Genomic DNA, 22,082 nt, shown 5'->3' on the forward strand with positions numbered 1-22,082 from the left:
AAATCTTTTTTCCGTTTGCACAGCTCCTGACGTCCTCGCCCTTTGGAACAGCGGAGAGTCATTTGAAACTTAACTGAACGCTGGAGGCAAGTTCTACTTTTCAGGTCATCCAATTTAGGAGATCCAATTTCCGTAGAGGGAAGAAAAAGACGGGTGGGGGAGGGAAAAACTAGACTCCTCGCCTCCCTATCCTTCTGCCCTCAATCCGCAACCTGCCACGCAAATCCAGCCAAGTCAGGGATTTTGCCTCGAACCTCCACTCCACCACCGCCACCACCTTGTCACTCACGCCCGAGAAACACGCCCCTCTGGCCCAACTCTTGGCCAATGGCGGCTCCCCTGTCTGCATAGTAATGAGCTCGAGACCTCCCCGGGCCAATGGCGCTCCGGGAGAAGGGTTAGTTTTGCATGTACCTAAGCGATTTGCATAACCCAGCGGCCGGGGGCTTGGGAACCCGAGCGTGCAACCCTAGAAGGGAAAAGGACGGGAAGAGCCTGAGCCGCGGCGGGGCGAGAGTCTGGGTGTTTGTGCGCGAGCCGGGGCCGGGCTGCGGCGAGGGGCCGGCATGGCTGGAGGCTGCGCCCCGCAACCTTGAAGCGCGGCTGCGGCGGGAGGCGGGGGCAGCGAGGCGCCAGCGATGGCAGAGCGCGGCCCCCGCAGCTGCGCCGCGCCGGCCCGGCTGGCCTGAGCCGCGGGAGGAGCGGGCTGCCTCTGCGCGTCCATGGAGCAGCGGGAAGGGCGAAACTCCGGAGCGCCGCGTCCCTGCGCCGCCGCGCCGCACTGCTGAAGGGGCCGAGCCCGCGCGGACCGCCGAGCGAGAGAGCCCCCGCCCCAGCCCGCAGGCCGGCTGCCCGGGGCGGCGGGGGGCGTCGGAGGGCAGCGGAGGCGCGCCGGGCGAGCGGCGCCGCGGGAGAGGCCTGCGCGGGAGGCGGCCGCAGCAATGCCGGGCCCGCTGGGGCTGCTCTGCTTCCTCGCCCTGGGGCTGCTCGGCTCGGCCGGGCCCAGCGGCGCGGCGCCGCCTCTCTGCGCGGCGCCCTGCAGCTGCGACGGCGACCGTCGGGTGGACTGCTCCGGGAAGGGGCTGACGGCCGTGCCCGAGGGGCTCAGTGCCTTCACACAAGCGCTGTGAGTGCGGGCGGCGGGCTCGCCGGGGATGGGGGACTCGCGGGGGGCGCTGCGGGGGCGGAGCCAGTGGTCAAGCCCACCCCACCCTCCGGCGGCCGCGAGAGGGGGGCGACGGGGGTCACCTGTCTGTGTGGGGGTCGGGGTCGGGGGGGTGTTCGGCACCCACTCCCGCGCCGCGGGCTTTTCACACTTCGTCAGTCTGGGTCCGATCAGCGAGTAGCTCCTTTTCCCAGACTTTAATGGGCCCAGTACCCCCGAGCCCCCCCGGACTCCAAATGCATCTATCTGGGGGCCAAGGAGGAGGGAAGAATCTGGAAACGCTTGCCCCTGGCAGCCTTTTCACGCGACCTTCCCGTCTCACTCGGGCCCATGCTCAGCTGGCAAGAGTTTCGCCACTGGCAGGGGGGCGAGGGCGCCGAGAACTTGGCCTAAGTCTGCAGACGGAGGCACGTTTCGTGGGGAAGCACCTGGGCTCCTGGGTTCAGGCATGCGGGGAGAAGAAACACCTGCACCTCAGTCAGGGCGACTCTACTTCCAATTTGGCCGGATCTAGGTAGTGCGACTTGGCACTTCGGCCCAGTTCCACCCTGGACTCACCCACAAACGCCCAGGGTTCTGGAGCACGCAGGGGAGTCAGAGAAGCAAGGGAGGATTACAGGCTTCTCGATGAGTTTACTCTGTACAGGCTGGTGGAAGAGAAGCAGAGCTCCAGAGCATATGCTCAAGCCCAGTGCACTAGATGGGCAGCAGTTTTCTGCTGTGCCTTAATCAACCGGCAGAACTTTGCGGCTGCTTGCGGTCTGGAGAGTCACTCAAATGTTTCTGACTTCTAAAATCTCCCTCCTCTAACGGGGACCTGAAAGCTTTAGACAGTCCCTTGAGAAAAGAAGAGGAATCTGAAATAGGTGTTGGAGGTGGTGTTGGCAAATGCCACCAGTAGAGGAAGAATAGGGTAATTGAGTGCATGGCTTGTGTGCTCTTGTTCTTCCTTCTTGTGTTGTGTGGCCAGTTGAATGATTAAATCAGGAGCAGTGAAAGAACTGTTTGAGAGAGGAAGGGATTCTAAGGGCCCCTTGGGTAGAGGGAATTTCCTTTTACCTTACAGCTACTGAAAGGGACCTCTTAGAAATAGACAGTTTTAAGGGAATAACAGTCCCTGTGAAGAAATCCTTTTTATGCAGGCCAGAGCACTGGTGTGTTTCCAGGTGGGTGGTAGCAAGGTGTTCTGCTTGGCCTCTCTGAATGGACTTTCAGTGAGCATTGAGGCTTGCTGTCTTGGAACCTGTCTCATTCTTCCTCCTCCAGCACCCACCCCCCCTTGTCTGAGGTTAGTTTTGTATTTGAAGTCATTTTTCTTTAGCCCAGTGAGGTTTAACTTTTCACCAAAAAGTTAACTTTGCAGTCAAGAGCATTTTGTTCACAAAGTTACATTAAGTGGGAAAGTTTGAGCAGGAGTGGGTTGAGTGAGGGAAAGAAGACCTGGATAGAGGAGATGGGGCCATTTTCCCCCCCAGAATTCTCTAGAAACTTTGAGGGAATTCATGGAGAAAGAAGCATGCCTTTACCTGAACCTCTTTCAAGACTGTCTATATAATAGAAAAGTCAAAATTTTACTATTTTGACTAATTGTAAAGACTTTGTTTAGTAGATTCCTCGAGTTTTAATGAGTAGACCGGCCCTATAGGGAAAAGGGCTGTTTTGCATTAGTGCCTAAAACCACAAAGAAATTTCACATTCTTATGAGAGCATGTTCCTCTCTGTAGATCGTCAGACACCTTCCTGTAGAGCTCACTGGAGGTAGTGAAATATATCTTCAGCTTTGAGTCTTGTACTGTTCATGGCTTGGGAAACAGAAAAATAATTGGCACCAGTCTAGATTAGAGTGCCTAAACTAGCATTATCATAGCACTTTTTGAACTGGGGTGGTGGGCAAATGTGATATGTTTGCTTACCACCTATATAGGTGACCTGTAGGTAGAGTGACTGTATATTCTGTTAAATCCTTAATTCATCTGAGTATTCATTTTGCCCTCAAAAATATAGGATCACCCTTTCTAAAGGAGCTTTCAAGAGCAGTATATTTGCATTTTAGTTTTAAGGAAACCAGCCTGTCCAGTGATTCTCAAAAGCCTATGAGGAGGGGCCGGTGCTGCAAGTCTGCACACTCCAGTGATGTTATAGGACACCTTGGAATCACCTGGCGTGTCTTTCCAAGTACTTCCAGTCTGCCCTCCCATGACAGCTTTAGTGAGCCCCCCCCAACACACACACATTAAGAGACTAGATCTGTGGTCCCTAAGCTTCTGTTCACCTATTCTTAATTTCTGGAGCATGTGCACCACAGCCTATTTAGTTATACATAAAATTACAAACAAAAATAGAAGTTAGGCCGGGCACGGTGGCTCACGCCTGTAATCCTAGCTCTCTGGGAGGCCGAGGCGGGCGGATTGCTCGAGGTCGGGAGTTCAAAACCAGCCTGAGCAAGAGCGAGACCCCGTCTCTACTATAAATAGAAAGATACTAATTGGCCAACTAATATATATAGAAAAAAAAATTAGCCGGGCATGGTGGCGCATGCCTGTAGTCCCAGCTACTTGGGAGGCTGAGACAGAAGGATCGCTTGAGCCCAGGAGTCTGAGGTTGCTGTGAGCTAGGCTGACGCCACGGCACTCACTCTAGCCTAGGCAACAAAGTGAGACTCTGTCTCAAAAAAAAAAAAAAAAAAAAATAGAAGTTAAAAAGATGTTAATATAATAATCAGAGTTCTTTATTTTTTTCTCATTCCTCAATGGCCTGTCACGTGCCCTGGGGAGGGGGGTGCATCCCACTTTAGAGACCAGGGGACTGACAGCAGGAATTTTACTTCACTCGGAGTCCACAGAGCCTGATACATAGGAGGCACTTAAGATGTTGGAGTGAATAAATGAGAATGCAAGGCCACACTACGGCATGGAACTGGGGCAAGGAATTCAGACTTCATTCCCATGTGGGACTGTCACATTCAGCATTCTCAGCATTTAGCATTTTGTCCAGATTTGAGAAGGCCCCAGAGAGAGGATACCTTCTTCTCCTTTAGGCTCGTTTAAACTTGTTCAATCTAACAGTGTCTATTTCCTGCTGAAAGTCGCTTTACCGGAGTCTGGGGACAGAGTCAGATGTAATCCTTAGTATTGTTGATGGCATTCCTGTGTTCACGCCATTTACTGCACCTGTAGTGATTATGTTTTTGAACAGCAGTTTTCAGTCTTGTGTCACAAAATGCACAGGCTTATCACAGTTCACCCTGAGGTGTGTTAAAGGCAGTAATCTTACTAATATTAAAATTCCAAAGTTTATTTTATCAAAAAAATTCAAGATTATTCCTGTATTATTTACTGGTAATAAAGTGACTCTTAATGACCTACATTCCAAGACTGAGGGAGAAAGAGATGAAGTCATGGGGAGGGGAACTTGTACATGAGCCCTGTAGTGTGTTATTGCTACAAAGTTTGAGAAATGTAGACCTGGAGCACAAATTTTTATATTCGAGATTAAGTCTGGCACTAAATTGTAAGATTACAAAGAGTACCTGTGTGGTTTTGTGAAGAGAGTGGTTGATCTGAGGCCTTGATCATAGCCTTCCTGTGCCACTGAGTAATTATGTGGCCTTGAGCAAGTCATTCCACTTTTTTTTTGGTGAAAATTCCCTAATCTGAAAAATGAAGCAATTGAATTTACTAGATTATCTCTAAGGCTGTTTCTTGCTTCCAGAAGTTCTATGATTTTCTATTTCTCACACAATTTTAAGATGGCTAGGTGATAATGTTATGATCCTCTCATAGAACGATCCCAGGAGTAGCAGAATATTGTTCTAGTTGAAGTTGTACAAGCCTATTTATTACCACTCACTTGGAGGAGTTCTTTGTGTTTAGAAGTATGTGTTAGGAAATTTGCCATGGAGACTTGTTGCAGAATGCATGACTAGCTAAGGCGCTTTGCTAGGGTAGAATAGTCCTGCTTGTTTCCTGTGGGTATGGCTTAACACTTGGAAAATAAAATCACTCTGTTTCAGTAATTTGGATACTGTACAAAAAGTTACTCAATGTCCTCACTTCCATATAATTAGTCATAATCTCTCAAACCTCCACAGTGTGTGTATCCTGGACTTGAGCAGGTTGTCGAGTTTTGTTTTGTTTTTTTTTTTTTTTAATATATATAGAATTGAGTTACCTGAAAGGCTTTGAAGTGTTTTTTAAGAATCTTCTTTTGGAAACATCATCTCAGATTCTCCCCTGAGGTGTATTTTTTCTTTATAACAAACATCTTCTTTTACTAATACCACTTGAAAGTATTTTCTTAATGCGTCCTCCAATGTCTATTATGCATTCCCTGGCAGGTGAGGTTAGTAATCAATAGCTTACTGTTTGTACCTTATTGATGGTAGAGTTTTGCTATCTTTTGATTTGTAAATTTCAATGTTAGCTTAGTTTGTGTAGTTTCTTTCTAGAGATGTATTAGTTTTATTTAATATATACACATGACCTTTGTGCAAAGCAAGGACAATATATGAACATCTTAAAGTATATATCCTTTATATTCCAAATTAGCGAACCATTGGGTTCTCTGTAAATACAGGCAAGGAAAGAACATTCTGCCAGGCACATGGAGAGCTTAGGTTTAAGATCTGTGAATAAGTTACAGAAGTGACCTTGAATGAATCATATGCTTAACCCTTCAGGAACTTAGTTTCCTCATCTGTAAAACTAACAAATCAGTAACTCTTAACTGCCAAGAGGTCTTTTTTCTATTTAATTTGATTTTTATACATTTCTTGGATCCTCCTTTATTGTGTTAAGTGAAGTATAACTTTCTAAATCTCAGGAATCTCTCACCCACCCAGGAGGTTCTAAGTTGTCCTCCAGTTCAGTCTGAATATTTTCACTGAACGGGGAACTCAACTGCCTCACAAGACAACAGTATACTGGATGTGTTCTGAGCAGCATTTTGGACTTGAAGCAGTAATTCTCTTATTCTATGCTCCTTAAGGCTTGTAGTAACCAATAACATTGTATGATTTCCAGGCAAACTAAATGCCTATGCCAGTTATGGTATCACAAATATTTAATGTCCAAGTGCTTGTCTCTTAACATTAGAATTGTAACATTTGACAGCTTAATCTCTTGGGAGAGATCAAAGTTCTGTGTTAGTAGGTGGATCCAGGCAAGTTTAGGCATTTCTTGGTCTCTGTCAGTCTGTCTGTCTCTCAGGTTCTTATTTTAGTAATCTTTATAATAATGGACAGTACTGATAGCCTGCATGTTTGGATTTTCATTTCTGGTCTCCTTGGTTGTGCCTATCCTTTACTCTTATTTTTCTTATCAATAAATAATGGATATCTGACTAGATGGTGGCCAGTGTCTCTCTCTGCTTTGAATTTCTCTGTGAGTATGTGTTGATATTAAGTAAAGTTGTAAGAATCGTTTACTGATTTATTGAAATCTTTCTAAGACCGTCTCCCACTTTTTCTCTATTAAAAAAATATATCCATAAAGGCACAATACTTGTTGGTATACCTAGGTTAAAAGTTAAACCCTGCCAAATGTGTCCTGAACTCTGAAAAATGGAACTAATAAAACTTAAAAGTATTCTTGATAAGGCAGCTTTGCTCTTTTAATTTTTTTAACTAGATCTCAAGGTTTTGGGTTTAGAAATATGTTATCCAGCTTGCTGTTTAACTGTCCTGTGTGGCCTTCAAGTTTTTAGCATTGCTCAAGCTTGCTTTCATGTATATGAAAGAATATGGATAACTGTTTTCTTTTTTCCCCCTCAACTTTGTTCAGCGATGTGTGGTTTTTTTTAAAAAGCTTGATTGAATATGATAAAATGCTGTAATTTTAAATCCTGTCAGTGAAGGAAAAAAAAAAAACAAAACTAGGGCATTTAGCAAATCGGTACTCTTACACAATGGCTAATTTGTCTGCCTTGCTTGACATTTCTTTTGTGCCTTTGAGCACCTTATGGTCAAACTTGTATGCTAGGTGTCAGCTCTATTAACTGAAATTGGGTGAGTTCAAAATTGAGTTTAGAAATCAGTCTTAGCATGAGATAGATCATGATTTTAGAGTTTGTATACAGTTAATAACTTCTCAACTTTCTGAAGACTTTAGCAAGTCGATACTCAAACACCCCTTTTAAATAGCAATATGTAATTGTGTAGTAGTATGCTCTGGATTTGCCCACACATAGACAAATATTTGTTATTAAAGTTTGTGTATGGCTGGGCTATTTTTAGCAAGATTCTTAAAGTGCACTGAAGTATTCCATGTCACATCCAGGCAATTAAAACTCTGAATGTTTGAGTTGGTTGTTTTTAGTCTCTCAAACATGTTTTTTGTACCATTACATATTTTAATTGTCAAAAAAGCACACTAACCAGCTCCTCCCCCACCACAAAGTTTGGCATTATGGTAATTTACAGTTTAGGAATGTCCTTCTAATAGTCTAGGTCTAAAAATGAACATTTAAAAAAAATTTTTTAAAAAAATGTATTTCTTAGCTTTCTGTCATGAAAGGTGTTATGGGTAAAGCATTGAACCACCCTCCTGTGGCAACATGTTGGATCATAAAAATATAAGCATATCCTTGTAAGGAAATGTAAACCATAGATATTTTGGGAGGCAGCTGAGCCAAGACTGGGTATACGTTTAAGATTCTAGGCTGGACTTTGTGCTAGTGAGAAAACATGTGGAGGAAGCATGTTTAATATATTATAAGACATTTAGCTACCCTTTATCCTTCATAATTAATTTGTATTTAAATATTCTGAATCAAGATAAGTCTTTGAAAAGGGCTGTGTAAACCCCCTAAGCTGGTGGTTTTTCTATTTTTACACTAGGAAAATGTAGCTTTTTTCCCCTAAAGCTTTAAAAATAAAGTTGACTCTTGAAAGAGTGAAAAATCTCATTGCACCCTGACAACAAAATATTCTTGATATTTGAGTCAGAACATAGAACCTGGTATCTAGAAAAATCATGAGTTATATTCCCCCCATTCTATTATATTTTTAAAGTTCTATTTGGGGAAATTTTCCTTCCTAAGAAGAGTGACATAAATTTGGCAGGGAGATAGCTCCTTTACCTTGAAGCTGTGCTAGGCATGGCTAAGGAATGCGCCTGGGATTGCTTCACATTGCACTTCTTCACTCCCCTCAGACTTTGAGGTTCCCTAGTGTAGCTCCTAGTGTGAAAGCAGAGTCATTTAGTGCAAGTGGTGACATCAAAACTCCCCCAAAGAGCTTGATTAGAGCTGTTTTCTTACGGCGGGGAGAGGGATGCATTTTATAATTCTCACTCTCTTCACATGTCTGGTTTTGAAGTTGCAGAATTTGAGGTGTGCATCTACCTTGGCAGTCTCTTCCCTGAAACTCTAGGGATTGGGCTATGCTGTTGGTTAACTTCTGGGTTTTTTCCCATTTCCTAAGGTATAAGGTTCATGCTTGGAAGCCCTAAAGAAACCATGAGGATAATACCTGAAGAGCTTGGCAGACCAGATATTTTCAGCGGAGAAGAAACTTGTGGTCCACACTCTGTTGTAGATTGCCACCCTTCTCCTGTGTGCAGACCTCCTCAGAGAGCTGCATTCTCGCAGAATTCTCCAGAGAATGAAAGAACATTGTCTCGAATAACTCAGCACCCTAGAAACTCTATTCTAGTATATCAACTCTTTTCAGTAGTGTGTGGGGGATGGGGTGGGGGGAGAAAACAACATTAACTGTGGATCTTCAGATTTCGTGGTGTACTTGAAGACTATTCATGTCCTCTTCAGCCTTCTGATTTAGGTGCTAAATTAGTCTTTGCATTTTCTAAATGTGACAATTGCTCTTTAATTGCCCTTCAGGGTCTCCTTATCTCCCATTAAGTTGAAGTATATACAAAATTCTCATATAATTTGATATGAGTTCATAAAAAGAGAATATTAAATAAATTTAATACATCTCAAATACCTTGGTATCATGTTTTAAAAATTACATCAGTTTACTAACTGGTATATTTATTTATCATAATTCCAGTTTTCATCTTTTCTGTGCTGCTTCTGCTAGTTCATCTCATTTGATTAGTTTTTTTTATTTTTTAAACTTAGTATTTTTTTTACAAAGAAACATTTTCTTGTTGGCCTTCTCTTCTCCAAGGTCAATTTGAGTCCATGGTCATGTCATCGACCCTTTTATTTCCCTATCAACTCCACAGTTTTTTATAGGCATATTTTTATGAACAGGCTTTCAGAAATGGTTTGGTGATTGATTGAGTGTGGCACAGGGAATTAAGACCCGTGAGTTCAGAAGGGCATTCTAGGGCTTGGGCAAGTCACGTAACCACTTTAGACTTCACGTTTTCCATCTGCAAGAAGAGGGAGCTTGCTTTATCTTCAGGGTCATACCTAGGAAACTCTTCAGCATGACCTCTTCGAGTGACCCCGAGGAGAGAAATCTGTTGTCTTTTCTCCTGGGAGTGATTAGGTGGTTGTGTATGAGTTATAAATTTATGATTTAAAATTCTAAACCCTTTGATTCTCCAAATGTATATCAGGTTCAAAGCCCATTGCAGACTTCACAGGTGAACCACTGTGCTAATGGAAAAAAGCTACTCACCTGGCAGGTTTTTCATTCAGAAATTCTTAAAGATCCTGGTGGAGAAACAGTAGTACTTAATGTTTTTATAAAAATACCTTTTTATAGGTGGTGCTACTGCCTTCTGACAAGAAAACCTGATGGTGGGGAGGTGCCGTTTGTCTGGAGGAAAGAGCCAGGGGAAATCATACTTTTTTGCTTCTGTCTCTGACTTGGTGGTGCCTTCCTGAGATGGCTGGTCTGGTAGAAAGGTGCTGTCCAGACAGGAGACCTCAGTGTTTCTTCTCAGAGCAAGCGGATGTGTGACCTTGCTCATTATACCCCCACTCTTTAAAGACAGTATTGGTGTGGTCGGTCGGTCGATCGATCTATCTATCTATCTTCCTTTCCTTTTTCCTTTCCTTTTCCCTTTTCCTTTCCCTTTCCCTTCTCCCTTCCCCCTCCTTTCCCCTTTCCCCTCCTTTCCCCTTTCCCCTCCTTTCCCCTCCTTTCCCCTTTCCCCTCTCCCCTCCTTTCCCCTCTCCCCTCCTTTCCCCTCTCCCCTCCTTTCCCCTCCTTTCCCCTCCTTCCCCCTCCTTCCCCTCCTTTCCCCTCCTTCCCCTTCCTTTCCCCTTTCCCTTCCTTTCCCCTTTCCCTTCCTTTCCCCTTTCCCTTCCTTTCCCCTTTCCCTTCCTTTCCCCTTTCCCTTCCTTTCTCCTTTCCCTTCCTTTCTCCTTTCCCTTCCTTTCTCCTTTCCTTTCTCCTTTCCTTTCCTTTCTCCTTTCCTTTCCTTTCTTCCCCTTCCCCTTTCCTTTTTTTTTTTTTTTTTTTTTTATCCTGAGACAAAGTCTCACTCTGTTGCCCAGGCTAGAGTGAGGCTATAGCATCAGCCTAGCTCACAGCAAGCTCAGACTCCTGGGCTCAACCAATCCTCCTATCTTAGCCTCCCGAGTAGCTGAGACTACAAGCATGCACCACCATGCCCAGCTAATTTTTTCTATATATTTTTAGCTGACCAATTAATTTCTTTGTATTTTTTTTTCTTTTTTTTGAGACAGAGTCTCTCTTTGTTGCCCAGGCTAGAGTGAGTGCCATGGCATCAGCCTAGCTCACAGCAACCTCAAACTCCTGGGCTCAAGCAATCCTCCTGCCTCAGCCTCCCGAGTAGCTGGGACTATAGGCATGCGCCACCATACCCAGCTAATTTTTTCTATATATGTTAGTTGGCCAATTAACTTCTTTCTATTTGTAGTAGAGATGGGGTCTTGCTCTTGCTCAGGCTGATTTTGAACTCCTGACCTCGAGCAGTCTGCCGCCTTGGCCTCCCAGAGTGCTAGGATTACAGGCGTGAGCCACCCCACCCAGCCTCTTTGTATTTTTAGTAGAGATGGGGTCTCGCTCTTTTCTATATTTTTTAGTTGGTCAATTAATTTCTTTGTATTTTTAGTAGAGACAGGGTCTTACTCTTGCTCAGTCTGGTTTTGAACTCCTGATCTTGAGCAATCCTCCTTCCTTGGCCTCCCAGAATGCTAGGATTACAGGCCTGAGCCACAGTGCCCGGCCTCAGTGTGATCTTAAGATACTGATTTTCTACTTCCGGAGTTTGGACCACTGAGGATTTTTGTGCAAAATCCTAACTCACATTTTGGAAACCCTCATGCCAGTGAGTGTCCACTGTAGTTTCTTTGGTCACTTTCTTTCTTTTCATTTTGGGGATGGATAACATTTACTCAGGGTTGACAATTTAGCTGCATTCTTATTTTTTTCACATCATTTTGGTTCTAGAAATATTCGTATTATGAGAGAACTTTTTCTTTTAAGTACTTTGTATCTTTTCAATAGTTTACTGGTTATTGGATACCTTTTTTTTCTGCATTGAGATTAATGCTTGTGTTTTGTGGCTAAAGAAAAGTTTATTGTCTTAAAAGTAATTTTTAGAATTAAAATCCTTTCTTTAAAATATTTCATATTTCTAAAAAGTTATATGACATTCTTGTCAAGCCCAGTTAAGTTTTTAAAGTTTCCAAGAAAGCGTTTTCTGAATTTTGATTCAGACCTGATTTGGGCATGAATTATAAAGCCAGAACAGCAGCTAACATATGCAGTAGTGCTCACAACCTATTTAGATTGGCTGAATATTTCAAATACAGTTGTGCATACTCTGGGTCTCTTTCTTTAAAAAAAAAAAGAAAGAAAGAAAGAAAGAAATGTTTGAGATGTTTTTCTCATTACCATCTTGACATCTGCCTGGTTACACATGAATAGCTTGACCCAGTCCCTCAGCAGGGAGACTACCGTGGCCTTGCTTTCAATAGCCATGTCACTGACAAAGAAAACATATGGAATATTTCATTCCTACCCTTCACAACAGAGTCGGGGGCTGTGAGGGCATGCAGCAGAAGTCTTCGTACTTCATGGTAGGTTGGCAAATTTGTACATTAACCACAGGCTCTGCTGTTAGTAATCAAACTGTGTTTTCCAAAGCCCCATTATATTCTGTGCAATGTTACATCCTGTGTTTTGGACTAATCAATTTCTAATATGAGTTTGAATTTAAGTTCGTGTGGCCTGTTTCCATGGTGGGGTAATCGTGTACTTTTCACCGAAGGCGATTTGTGTGTGTGCAGGCGTGCAGCGCATTTGGATGCTCCTCGTCCGGATTTGATATGTGCTGTGTGTTGGGAACGCAGATGCTTGAATTCCCAGTAGAGTACTCCTTGGGGACTGTCTGCCTCTATGTTTATCTTCTTGTCAGTCTACAGAAAGACCTCAATTGATCATTCTCATGCTAGCCAAACACTGCTGCGTTGATCTTTAAAGGTTTCTGTTGCATAGTACCAGTCTTCTACTTGGGGGCTCGGTTTCAGTTCAGCTAGGATTATGGGTTTTGCTTTGTGGCATCTGAATCTACAATGTGGAGGCTTGTCAGCAGGTATGATGGGAGATTGCCGAGAACATGGAATGGAAGGGTAAGTTAATTTTTGTCTTTCTCAGGTCTTATTCTGTGTTAAGAGAATTTGCCATTGGCACCATTCTGGTTAAGGTGGCATGCCAGAAAGAGAAAAAAACAAAAAAACTATGACATCCCAAGTTGAGAAGATTCATGACATTGGCAGAGGAAATAATGACATACATTTCATTGGGATCCTCCCCCTTAAGTTACCCCAGCCTGCATTTCTATTTTCATTGTTTCCTAGACATGTGGACTGGGTTTGACAGAAGTTGATGATTTATTTGTCTAAAAAGAAGTGAGCTCCTATTGATTATTTCGTCCCATATGTAGCCAAATATTTAAATTTATAGAGGCATCCCTTCTAGGAGGTATTTCTGATGGTTCTTGGTATCATTGCAGAACGTAAGTGGTGTAATAACATGCTAATAGAATTTATTGCCTTTCACATTTTCTTATAAGCATAATCCCTTTTGTAGTTTTTGTTTATAACAGATTTTCTTTAAATTTGTCTGCTGTAGGAAGGTTCAATTTTAAAAAGTTTCTCTGTTATGGTTCTTCACAAATGAGTCTACTTGGAGTTACCTTTTGTTTTAAAAATACTTTCATATTTTTATCTTAAAATAAATGCTTTAATCTTGATGTTCCAACTTCTTTACTTTAACTGATCACATAACTGGCTTTCATAACTATAAATTCACATAACTCCCCCAAACCTCCCAGTCTTAAAATTTACCCAGTTTAGTGTACAGATCTGCAAGTTTTGAAATGTATACAGTTATGTGACCACTACCACTGTCAAGGTCTAGAATGTTTTCATAATTTCCCCAAATTTTTGTGTGCCCCTTTTGTACTTAATCCCTCCCTTCACGCCCAGCTCTGGCAACTGCTGAACTGTTTTCTACGTTGGGTCTCTCACTTTATATAGTTTTGTCTTTACCTGAAGGTCATATAAATCGAATGAAACAGAATGTAGTCTTTTATGTCTGGCTTCTTTTACTCACATACTTCATTTGAGATTCCACCATGTTGTTGCATATGTTAATTTTTGATGCTCCTTTTCGTTGCTGAGGAGTATTCCATTGTATGGATATACTACAATTCATTTATCCATTCCCCAGGGAATGGACATTTGCCTTGTTTCCACTTTTGGGCAATTACAAATAAAGCCACTATAAATATTTGCGTAGAGATTTTGCATGAACCTAGGTTTTTATTTCACTCGTGTAAGAATTACCTAGAGTGAGACCCTGGGTCATATGATAAATACATGTTTATAAGAAAATGTTGGTCTCGATTTTAATGTCTTAGAGCTGCAGTGAGGTTTGTTATCACCAATTATAGCCTCAATATATTGTTAGCATGGTATGTAATATTAGCAAAAGCTGTTTAAAAACTGATTTTGTTTAAATGTCTACTTTCAAAAGGGAGAATTCCAGCTCCCTTTCTGATAACCCAGTAATTCCTGTAATACTTCCAAAGACTCCTGTAGAAAGAATCCTAAAGTGCAGCATTTTGCTTACCATGAAGAAACTTTGAATTATTAGTGTATCTGTGTTTGGAGAGTCTGATTTTTAAAAATGTACATTTGGTGAGGAATTGCTGGGCCTGTTTGTATATTAGGTATCTTACATTGCTAACTATAATTTCCAAAATAACCATTCTTGGTCCATAATATGGTTCCTATTTTATAACTGAGCAAACTGAGATTTGGGAGGGTTAGGTAACTTGCCCAAATATCTCACAGTTAATGGGTGGCAGTTTGTGAAGCTCAGTTGCTTTATATTTATAAGTAGTTTCCTTAGATATTTGACAGTTTATCAGAAGAGGAAAAAATAAAATGCAAAATGAAATGGTGAGAAGCTACAGATTATTATTGGAAAAAAATCAGAACTGAAAATAAAGCATACCCAAAAATGATATGCACATCTATATATGTACATAGACTGGGAGAACATGGCTTGATTTAGGAGTAACTGATATTAAATAATCTATTTACTATGGAAAATAGTGTTGTCTTTTATTCATAGCAGAATTTTTTAAAAAAGTATCTCTTAATCCCCCTGCTTTTTGTACATCTTCGTTTAAAAGCTTTCATATCATTTTCCATGTTAATAGTGTTTTTCTGAGTCAGGAAAGTATCAGTCATATGCTTTTTGGCTTTCTCTTTCTTTTGTGGAATTCACTTACATAGCATATGAGGATCAGATCTGTGAGTAGACTCACTTTTCTATTTCATAAGGAGCACATTTCTGAATGTGCTTCTTTAAACCAAAATCTCGAAGTAGACTAAAAAGCGAAGTGTGCAGTATGATGGTTTCCATATAGCTGCCCCCTTTCACTCACTGGAATTTCCTGCCTCTCCTGTTGAAGATGTTTTTATAGGGAAGTCAGCATAAAAGTGAATCACCCATGAGGCTTTTTTTCCCCCAAGGCATTTCATTTAGTCAACTTGGTATTAATTTAGTCGGTACTCTTTAGTTGACTTGAACACTTTGTTTGTTGATGGTGTGAGCAGATGTTTATTAAGCTGTTAATATTTTACAGGCTTGATGGGTTCCTGTTTGGATTTGCATGTTCTTTCCTTTAGCAGCAGGACTGTTCATGATTGAATCTGTGGCCACAGTTTTAATTTTGAATGTACAGGTGATAGCCAGCCCCATGCTGCGGTAATTTGCTTGGTGATTCTAAAGGTTTTCTTCTTCTCTTGGAAGCGTTTTACTTATATTGCATTCTGAGTCATGAAGAACTTTTTCTGATTTGTTTTGCCATTCAGCTAAATTATCACCAATCTTGTTATAAATTTAGGTACTACTACTACTAATAATATTATTGAGTTTTAGGCATTAAGTGAAGTGCTTAACCTGTGTTCTCTAGTTAATACTCCCAATAGGCCTCAATAGCACATGCTTTTATTCTTCCCATTTTATTTATTTATTTATTTAGACAAAGTCTCACTCTGTCACCCTGGGGTAGAGTGCAATGGTATCATCACAGCTTACTGCAGCCTCAAACTCCTGTCTCCCCATTTTAGAGATGAAGAAGCCATAGGGAATGAGGGCTTATTACCACTGGTAATGTGAGGCTTTGCAGCGGGGGTATGTTAGATCTTGGCTTTTTAGACTGGGCTTATTTGGTTGAGTGGGTTTTTTTTTTTTTTGTTTTTTTTTTTTGAGACAGAGTCTTGCTTTGTTGTCCAGGCTAGAGTGAGTGCCGTGGCGTCAGCCTAGCTCACAGCAACCTCAAACTCCTGGGCTGCAGTGATCCTTCTGCCTCAGCCTCCCGAGTAGCTGGGACTACAGGCATGCGCCACTATGCCCGGCTAATTTTTTATATATATATCAGTTGGCCAGTTAATTTCTTTCTATTTATAGTAGAGACGGGGTCTCGCTCTTGCTCAGGCTGGTTTTGAACTCCTGACCTTGAGCAATCCACCCGCCTCGGCCTCCCAAGAGCTAGGATTACAGGCGTGAGCCACAGCGCCCGGCCTTGAGTGGGTTTTTATAACAGTATCTTTCAGTGCTCTTCTTAGATTTAGGCATTCATCTTTCTTACATTATAGATGAAGGATTCGTTCTCGGGAGGTTAGGTCTGTTTGTCCTTTGCTTGAAGTGTTCTGTACCTCTTAGAATATAGATTTGGAAGAGATCTTAAAACCATCCAGTGAAGTGGACCTAAAACCCTTTTTTTTTTTTTTTTTTTTTTGAGACAGTGCCGCTGTGTTGCCCAGGCTAGAGTGAGTGCCATGGCATCAGCCTGGCTCACAGCAACCTCAAACTCCTGGGCTCAGGCGATCCTCCTGCCTCAGCCTCCCGAGTAGCTGAGACTACAGGCATGCGCCACCATGCCCAGCTAATTTTTTCTATATACATTAGTTGGCCAATTAATTTATTTCTATTTATAGTAGAGATGGGGTCTCGCTCTTGCTCAGGCTGGTTTCGAACTCCTGACCTCGAGCAATCTGCCCGCCTAGGCCTCCCAGAGAGCTAGGATTACAGGCGTGAGCCACTGTGCCAGGCTGACCTAAAACTCTTGTGTGTTATTGGCCACCCATCAAAGAGGCTAGATCTTTCCATGGGGAAAACAAAAAGTCCATTTCCCCCAAGAGCATATGTTTACATTTATATTTATAGACATGGTAGTTATTATTTGCCAAACCTTTCAATTACATAAATCCTAACACCAAATTCTTACTGATATTTTTCATATGTTTCCTCCCTTCTCAGTGCATTTCTGTTAATAACTGGGAGAAAAGAGTTGATCTGGCTCAAATTTGCCATTTAACAGGGGAGAAGCCCAGTTATATTTACTTGTGTGACATGCCCAGAATCACTTGTAGCCCTCCAGAGTATATTAAAACAAAGTGCAGAAGGAAGAACATTATCAGAAGAGATGGTTTTTTCTTTGATCATGTAAATCTTTAGCAAGAATTTTGACTTGGGTTGCTTCTGCCTGTTGAATGGTAAGATTTCCTGTTCTCTTATTCCTTGTTTTTCTGGTTTTCCATGGTCCCAGTACTTTGTCGAAATTGTAGGAGATAATTTGTGGAGGTGAATGAAAAAGTTTAATGTAAATATCTTTTCAAACCATTCTTTGAGAGCAACAGATATTTGTATCATGGTTCATGGAATTAGCAGTCTTTCAACTTTTAAATAATAATTGCTGAAATAGTAAGACAGTACTTAAAAAATGAATTAGTTCAATATCTACTTATTAAGCATCTACTGTATTAGGAACTGTTTTTGGTGCCAGAGAGACAGAATTGAACAATATCTGACAGTGTCCCTGTTGTTATGTAATTTAGCTGGCAGGGATGGGGTGGGGTGATGGTTGTGGGGACAGTAAACGCTAAATGTAAGATCAGATAATATTAAATACTGTCCAGAAAAATAAAGCAGGATGAAGATGGCTTGTTAGTAGTCAGGGAAGGCTTGAATGAAGTGAAGATTTTAAGATAATCATTCAGTATCTACAGGAATATGAATCCATCCTAAGCAATGGCAAAATTTAAAAAGTTCCTCTGCACCTCATAATGAGTTTAATTAAAACATAAAAAGAATAGAAATCAATACAGTAGAATAAAGTCGTATATTAATACAGTGGAATACTACGCAACAATAAAGGAGCAAACTGTTGATACATGCCACCACCTGGATGGTTCTCAAAGGTATTATGCTGGGTGATAAAAGCCAATCTCAAAAGGTTATATGCTGTATGATTTCAGGTATGACACTTTAGAATGACAGAATTATAGTGATGGAGAACAGAACAGTGGTTGCTAAGGTTAGAGATAGGAAGACTGTGTGACTGGAAAAGGGTTGCAGGCGGGAATTTCTTTGTGGTGATGGGGCAGTTCCTTGTGATTACAGTGTTGGTTACAATGAATCCATCTGAATAGGGTCTGTAGTTCAGTAAATAGTGTTGCAGCAGAGTAAATCCCCCAGTTTAGCTAATGTATTATGGTTACGTAAGATGCTGCCTTTGGGAAAAGCTGGATGAATGGTGTACAGAAACTCCTTGTACTATTGTAACTTCTGATGAATCTTAAATTATTTTTAAAAACAACAACAAATATACCAGATCAGTTGAGAGTCCTGAGAAGTCTTGGTCTTGGTCTTAACCCTTAACCAAGACAAAGAAACTGAATCTCTGAGGTAAGGTGACAACCCAAGGCTTCAAAGCCAAAGTCTCAAATCCAGACCTTTCAACTTTCAAGTCAACATTATTTTGCTCCCTGAGAGTATAACAGGTTTTAATTTGTTATCGAGCAATTGTTGGAAGATTATGTGGGTATTCTCCATCTTTCTTTCCAGCTTCCTGCTCCCCACCCCTTGTCCTATGTGTGTATGCACGTGTCTAAATTCTCTTCTATGTTCTGAAGCAGATAAAGCACAAACTATGCGTTAGGTTTATAATTTACATGGTTTTAGTCATATTTTTGAATGGAACACACATGCATCTCTTATGGAGATATTTCATTATGGAGCGCTTGGTACAGTCTCAGTAGTATGGGGAAGGACCTTGGATCTCTGCCTGTGAATTAGTAGCTGAATGGTGTTTTACTTCTGATGATTCAGTATATTTGCCTTAATTGCTGGATTAACCAATTTCTTGCCTCCCACAAAAAGCACACACATTTGTATAAAGAGAGGATGAATGAATGAAGTTTTAGGGACTAATTTTTGTGGTATTTAAGCAACAATAGTTTAGATTACCCACAACCTTAATTTCCTTTCATGAGTCCTATAGATGGGCTTTGTCACCATTTACACTTGATTACTTCATTGTTAACCCCAGTGATGTGATTTAGCATGCAAAGACTTAATTATTCCTTTCTGGCCTAGTGAGAAATTTCCTTCCAATAATTGCCTTCACTGCCCTTTTGCCTCTTAAACATTTAGTTTGTTTGGAACACCGTGGTTGCTCAGTAAGCAATTCGAAGCCCAGCAGTGCCTGGAGCTGCCTTTGGACCATAATTTGTACCTTTGACATAGTGACTTAGGCCTCAGTTCTTAAGTGATGACTGGTGGGTGCCTTTCGTTAGAGGTGTAGTGTAAGCATTTGTCTGAAGTTGCGTTCATGACTGCAGGGTACTAAAGGGCTTCCTGGTGGTCTCTCTTTTTAAATTTGTTTCCTTATTTTAAGAGCAAAATTACACCACCTTTAAAAATAAGATTAAATTTCTTAAAAACTTTAGTTTTAAGTATTAAAAAGTACTTTAGTTTTGAATACTAAAAGACTTAGTATTTTTAAGAAGTGTTTTCAGAAGGAGTCCCATGTAAGCCTTGTATTAATAATAGTATGGATCGTTATGTCACATGGCACTGGACATTATTCTGTGAACTGGATGGAGGATTGGACTTGTTGGATTAAATAGAGAGGTTTAGGCAGGATTGGCAAAAAGGTGGGTTTTTTTTGCTCCTGTTTAGTTTTTAAACATAGTTATTGCATCTAAAGCCCACGGGCAAGGAATGGAGATGACAGCAACATTTTCTGTGAGGGTATTTTTTACTTTATGCCGACAACATTATGGGAAGTTCTGTTTCATTTTCCAAGTGGAAGTTTGTGGAATTGGAAGTGTGTATTTTCTGCCAGGAGGAAAGTATTCTGCCAGGAGGAATTGAAAGTATTCAATTCTACCCTGGGCTTTGTTTCAAGTAGAGGAATATGCCCTTGTCTCTATAGGCAATTTATAAGGCTTTTTGAATATCACTTTTTAATTTTTTTGGCAGCCTATTTTTTACTGCTTTAGTCCTAAGGCCCTGTCACCCATCTTCAAAATTCTATCCCTTCTCATATCCTTAAAAAATGTTAGTGGTTCCATTTCTCCCAGGATCTAGAGTAACAATGGCATGATAGAGTAATTGGATATTCTGCAATAAAAATACTAGTATGTCAGTCTGTTGGAAAGCAGAACATTACATTCATCAGACTTAATTGAAAGTACTTTTGACGGAGGAGATGTTTTATGTAGCCAGGTTCTGCCTTTCGGTTTCCATGTGTACAAGACATTTTGTCTTAAATCATCAGTTTTTAGGGGACCCAACGTTTTGCTAACCTAGAAAGAAGTCAAAGGAAAACTCGCCAAAGAGACGCAGATAATAAAGCAGTTCCAGTTCTTAAAAGATTGATCAGGAAGCATAGCACTAACAATCAAAGCCCTCCTGCGATCTACTTCCTAGAGTATTTTTAAAAGAGTTTAAAGTATTCGGTCTAGAGCAGACATATGTCATTTGATTCTTGTAAGTTGTATCTCAGCTAACAGAATTTTCCTCATAAATGATACCATTTTCAACATTTCACATGGTGGTTGAAATAGATTTTTGTTAAACTTTAATTATCCTGACACTATAACAAATTCAATATTATCCTTTCAAAAATTGTTAGGGATGTTGTGAGAATTCATTCATTATATTTGAGTAGGCATTGACTATTTTACATCTGCCAATAAATATCTGGACAGTGATGATGGACTCTTGGTAGCTTCTATTGATGGTTCTCTTGGTAGCTTAATTTATTATTTACAGATAAATTATGGTAGCTATGATACTATCATAGCTTAGATAATTAGATATTAACTAGATTTTTTCCCTCCCATTTGCGTACTTCCTTGGAAAAAAATAAAAATAAAAATTACCACAGTGTGTTTTAACCTTGTTTTATTTGAATTTGAATATCAGTGAGTGAGAAAAGGCATTTGTTGGTAGTCTTATACCCCTGCCCTCAGGAGGCTTGCTCCAGTGGTTTATTTCAGGAGCTCATTTCTGATACTATGTTGTTACACTCCTCTAAAGAGAATGGAATGTAGGAAATCTGCCCAACATTTTCAAACGAAAATATGTATTTGTAGCTTTAATGCAAAATTCAGCCTCTCCTGAAAAATTAGTGTTTTATGACAAAAGAATTTGGATCTTGAACAAATGTGTAGCAAAATCATCTTGTTTCCATAACATTCTTTTCAACTAAAGAACAACTAAAACTCTGGATAATTTATTTTAATTTAATAATGGTTCTAATTTAGTGCTGATTTTATTAAACTAGGTCTTATTAGAATTGCTACATTTAAGCCAGTGATACTGTATTTAATGGTAAGCTCTTTGAAAAGAGCATTATGGAAACAAAATGATTTTGCCATACATTTGTTCATGACCCAAATTCTTTAATTTCATGCATAAGTAGTTTTGACTCTTACAGCACTACAGAGAGCAATAATTGTAATCATAGAACCACAGGATGTAGACCTGGAATGCTTTGCATGGTGCTGTATTAACATGGAGCATTAGCAAGAATTATAAGGTTCATTGAAGTATATTAAATATAACATACTTAAAATCCTATTACTTTCTTTTTCTTTAGTGAAATGAGACACTTTGGTTGAAAGTATATTTAAAAAATATTTAAAGATTTAATATGCTTTTGAGAAAATGCATAGTAGTCATACATATTGTGAAAGCATAGCATGAGCTATTAAAACAGTAGACTTGTATTTCTAGATGCTTCATGCTCAGAATTGTTTGTAAGCTCTCTGAGGGCAGGAATCAAGTCTCACTTCAGGAATCAAGTCTCACTGGATATCTTCTTAGCTCTTCCCTTAGCCTTGCACATAACCTAATTTTAAATGTTGAATAAACTGAAAGACATGGACAGATTTCCTTTGGATACTACCTTTTACTGACAACATTTTATTAGTTGATTAACTTGCTTAGCTAAAGTTTATACTATGAACACTGAGTGTGTGCCTATTGTATTTCCAGGTGTGCCGCTGTAGTCATAGGGGGAGGAAGGACGATATGGACTGTGCTTCCTGTTTTAACATTTAACAAGCCCTTCATGTGTGCCAGGCATTGTGCTAAGGTTTTACACCTGTTGTTCACTTGATCATCATAACAGCTGTATGAGGGAGGTACTCTTTATTGCCATTT

The 22,082-nt window shown here is 40.7% G+C and overlaps 1 protein-coding gene across 1 annotated transcript in view; it reads left to right on the top strand.

The window, feature by feature from the left end:
- Positions 1-391: 391 nt before the first annotated feature.
- Positions 392-22,082, top strand: part of LGR4 (leucine rich repeat containing G protein-coupled receptor 4) — a 99,509-nt gene continuing 77,818 nt past the window's right edge. Inside the window, exon 1 of the mRNA XM_012744649.3 lies at positions 392-1,126. Coding sequence (XP_012600103.2) covers positions 942-1,126 — 185 coding nt within the window. The 5' untranslated portion in view covers positions 392-941. The remainder of the gene's footprint in view (positions 1,127-22,082) is intronic.

Source organism: Microcebus murinus, chromosome 4, assembly GCF_040939455.1.
Source record: "Microcebus murinus isolate Inina chromosome 4, M.murinus_Inina_mat1.0, whole genome shotgun sequence".
Lineage (NCBI taxonomy): Eukaryota > Metazoa > Chordata > Mammalia > Primates > Cheirogaleidae > Microcebus > Microcebus murinus.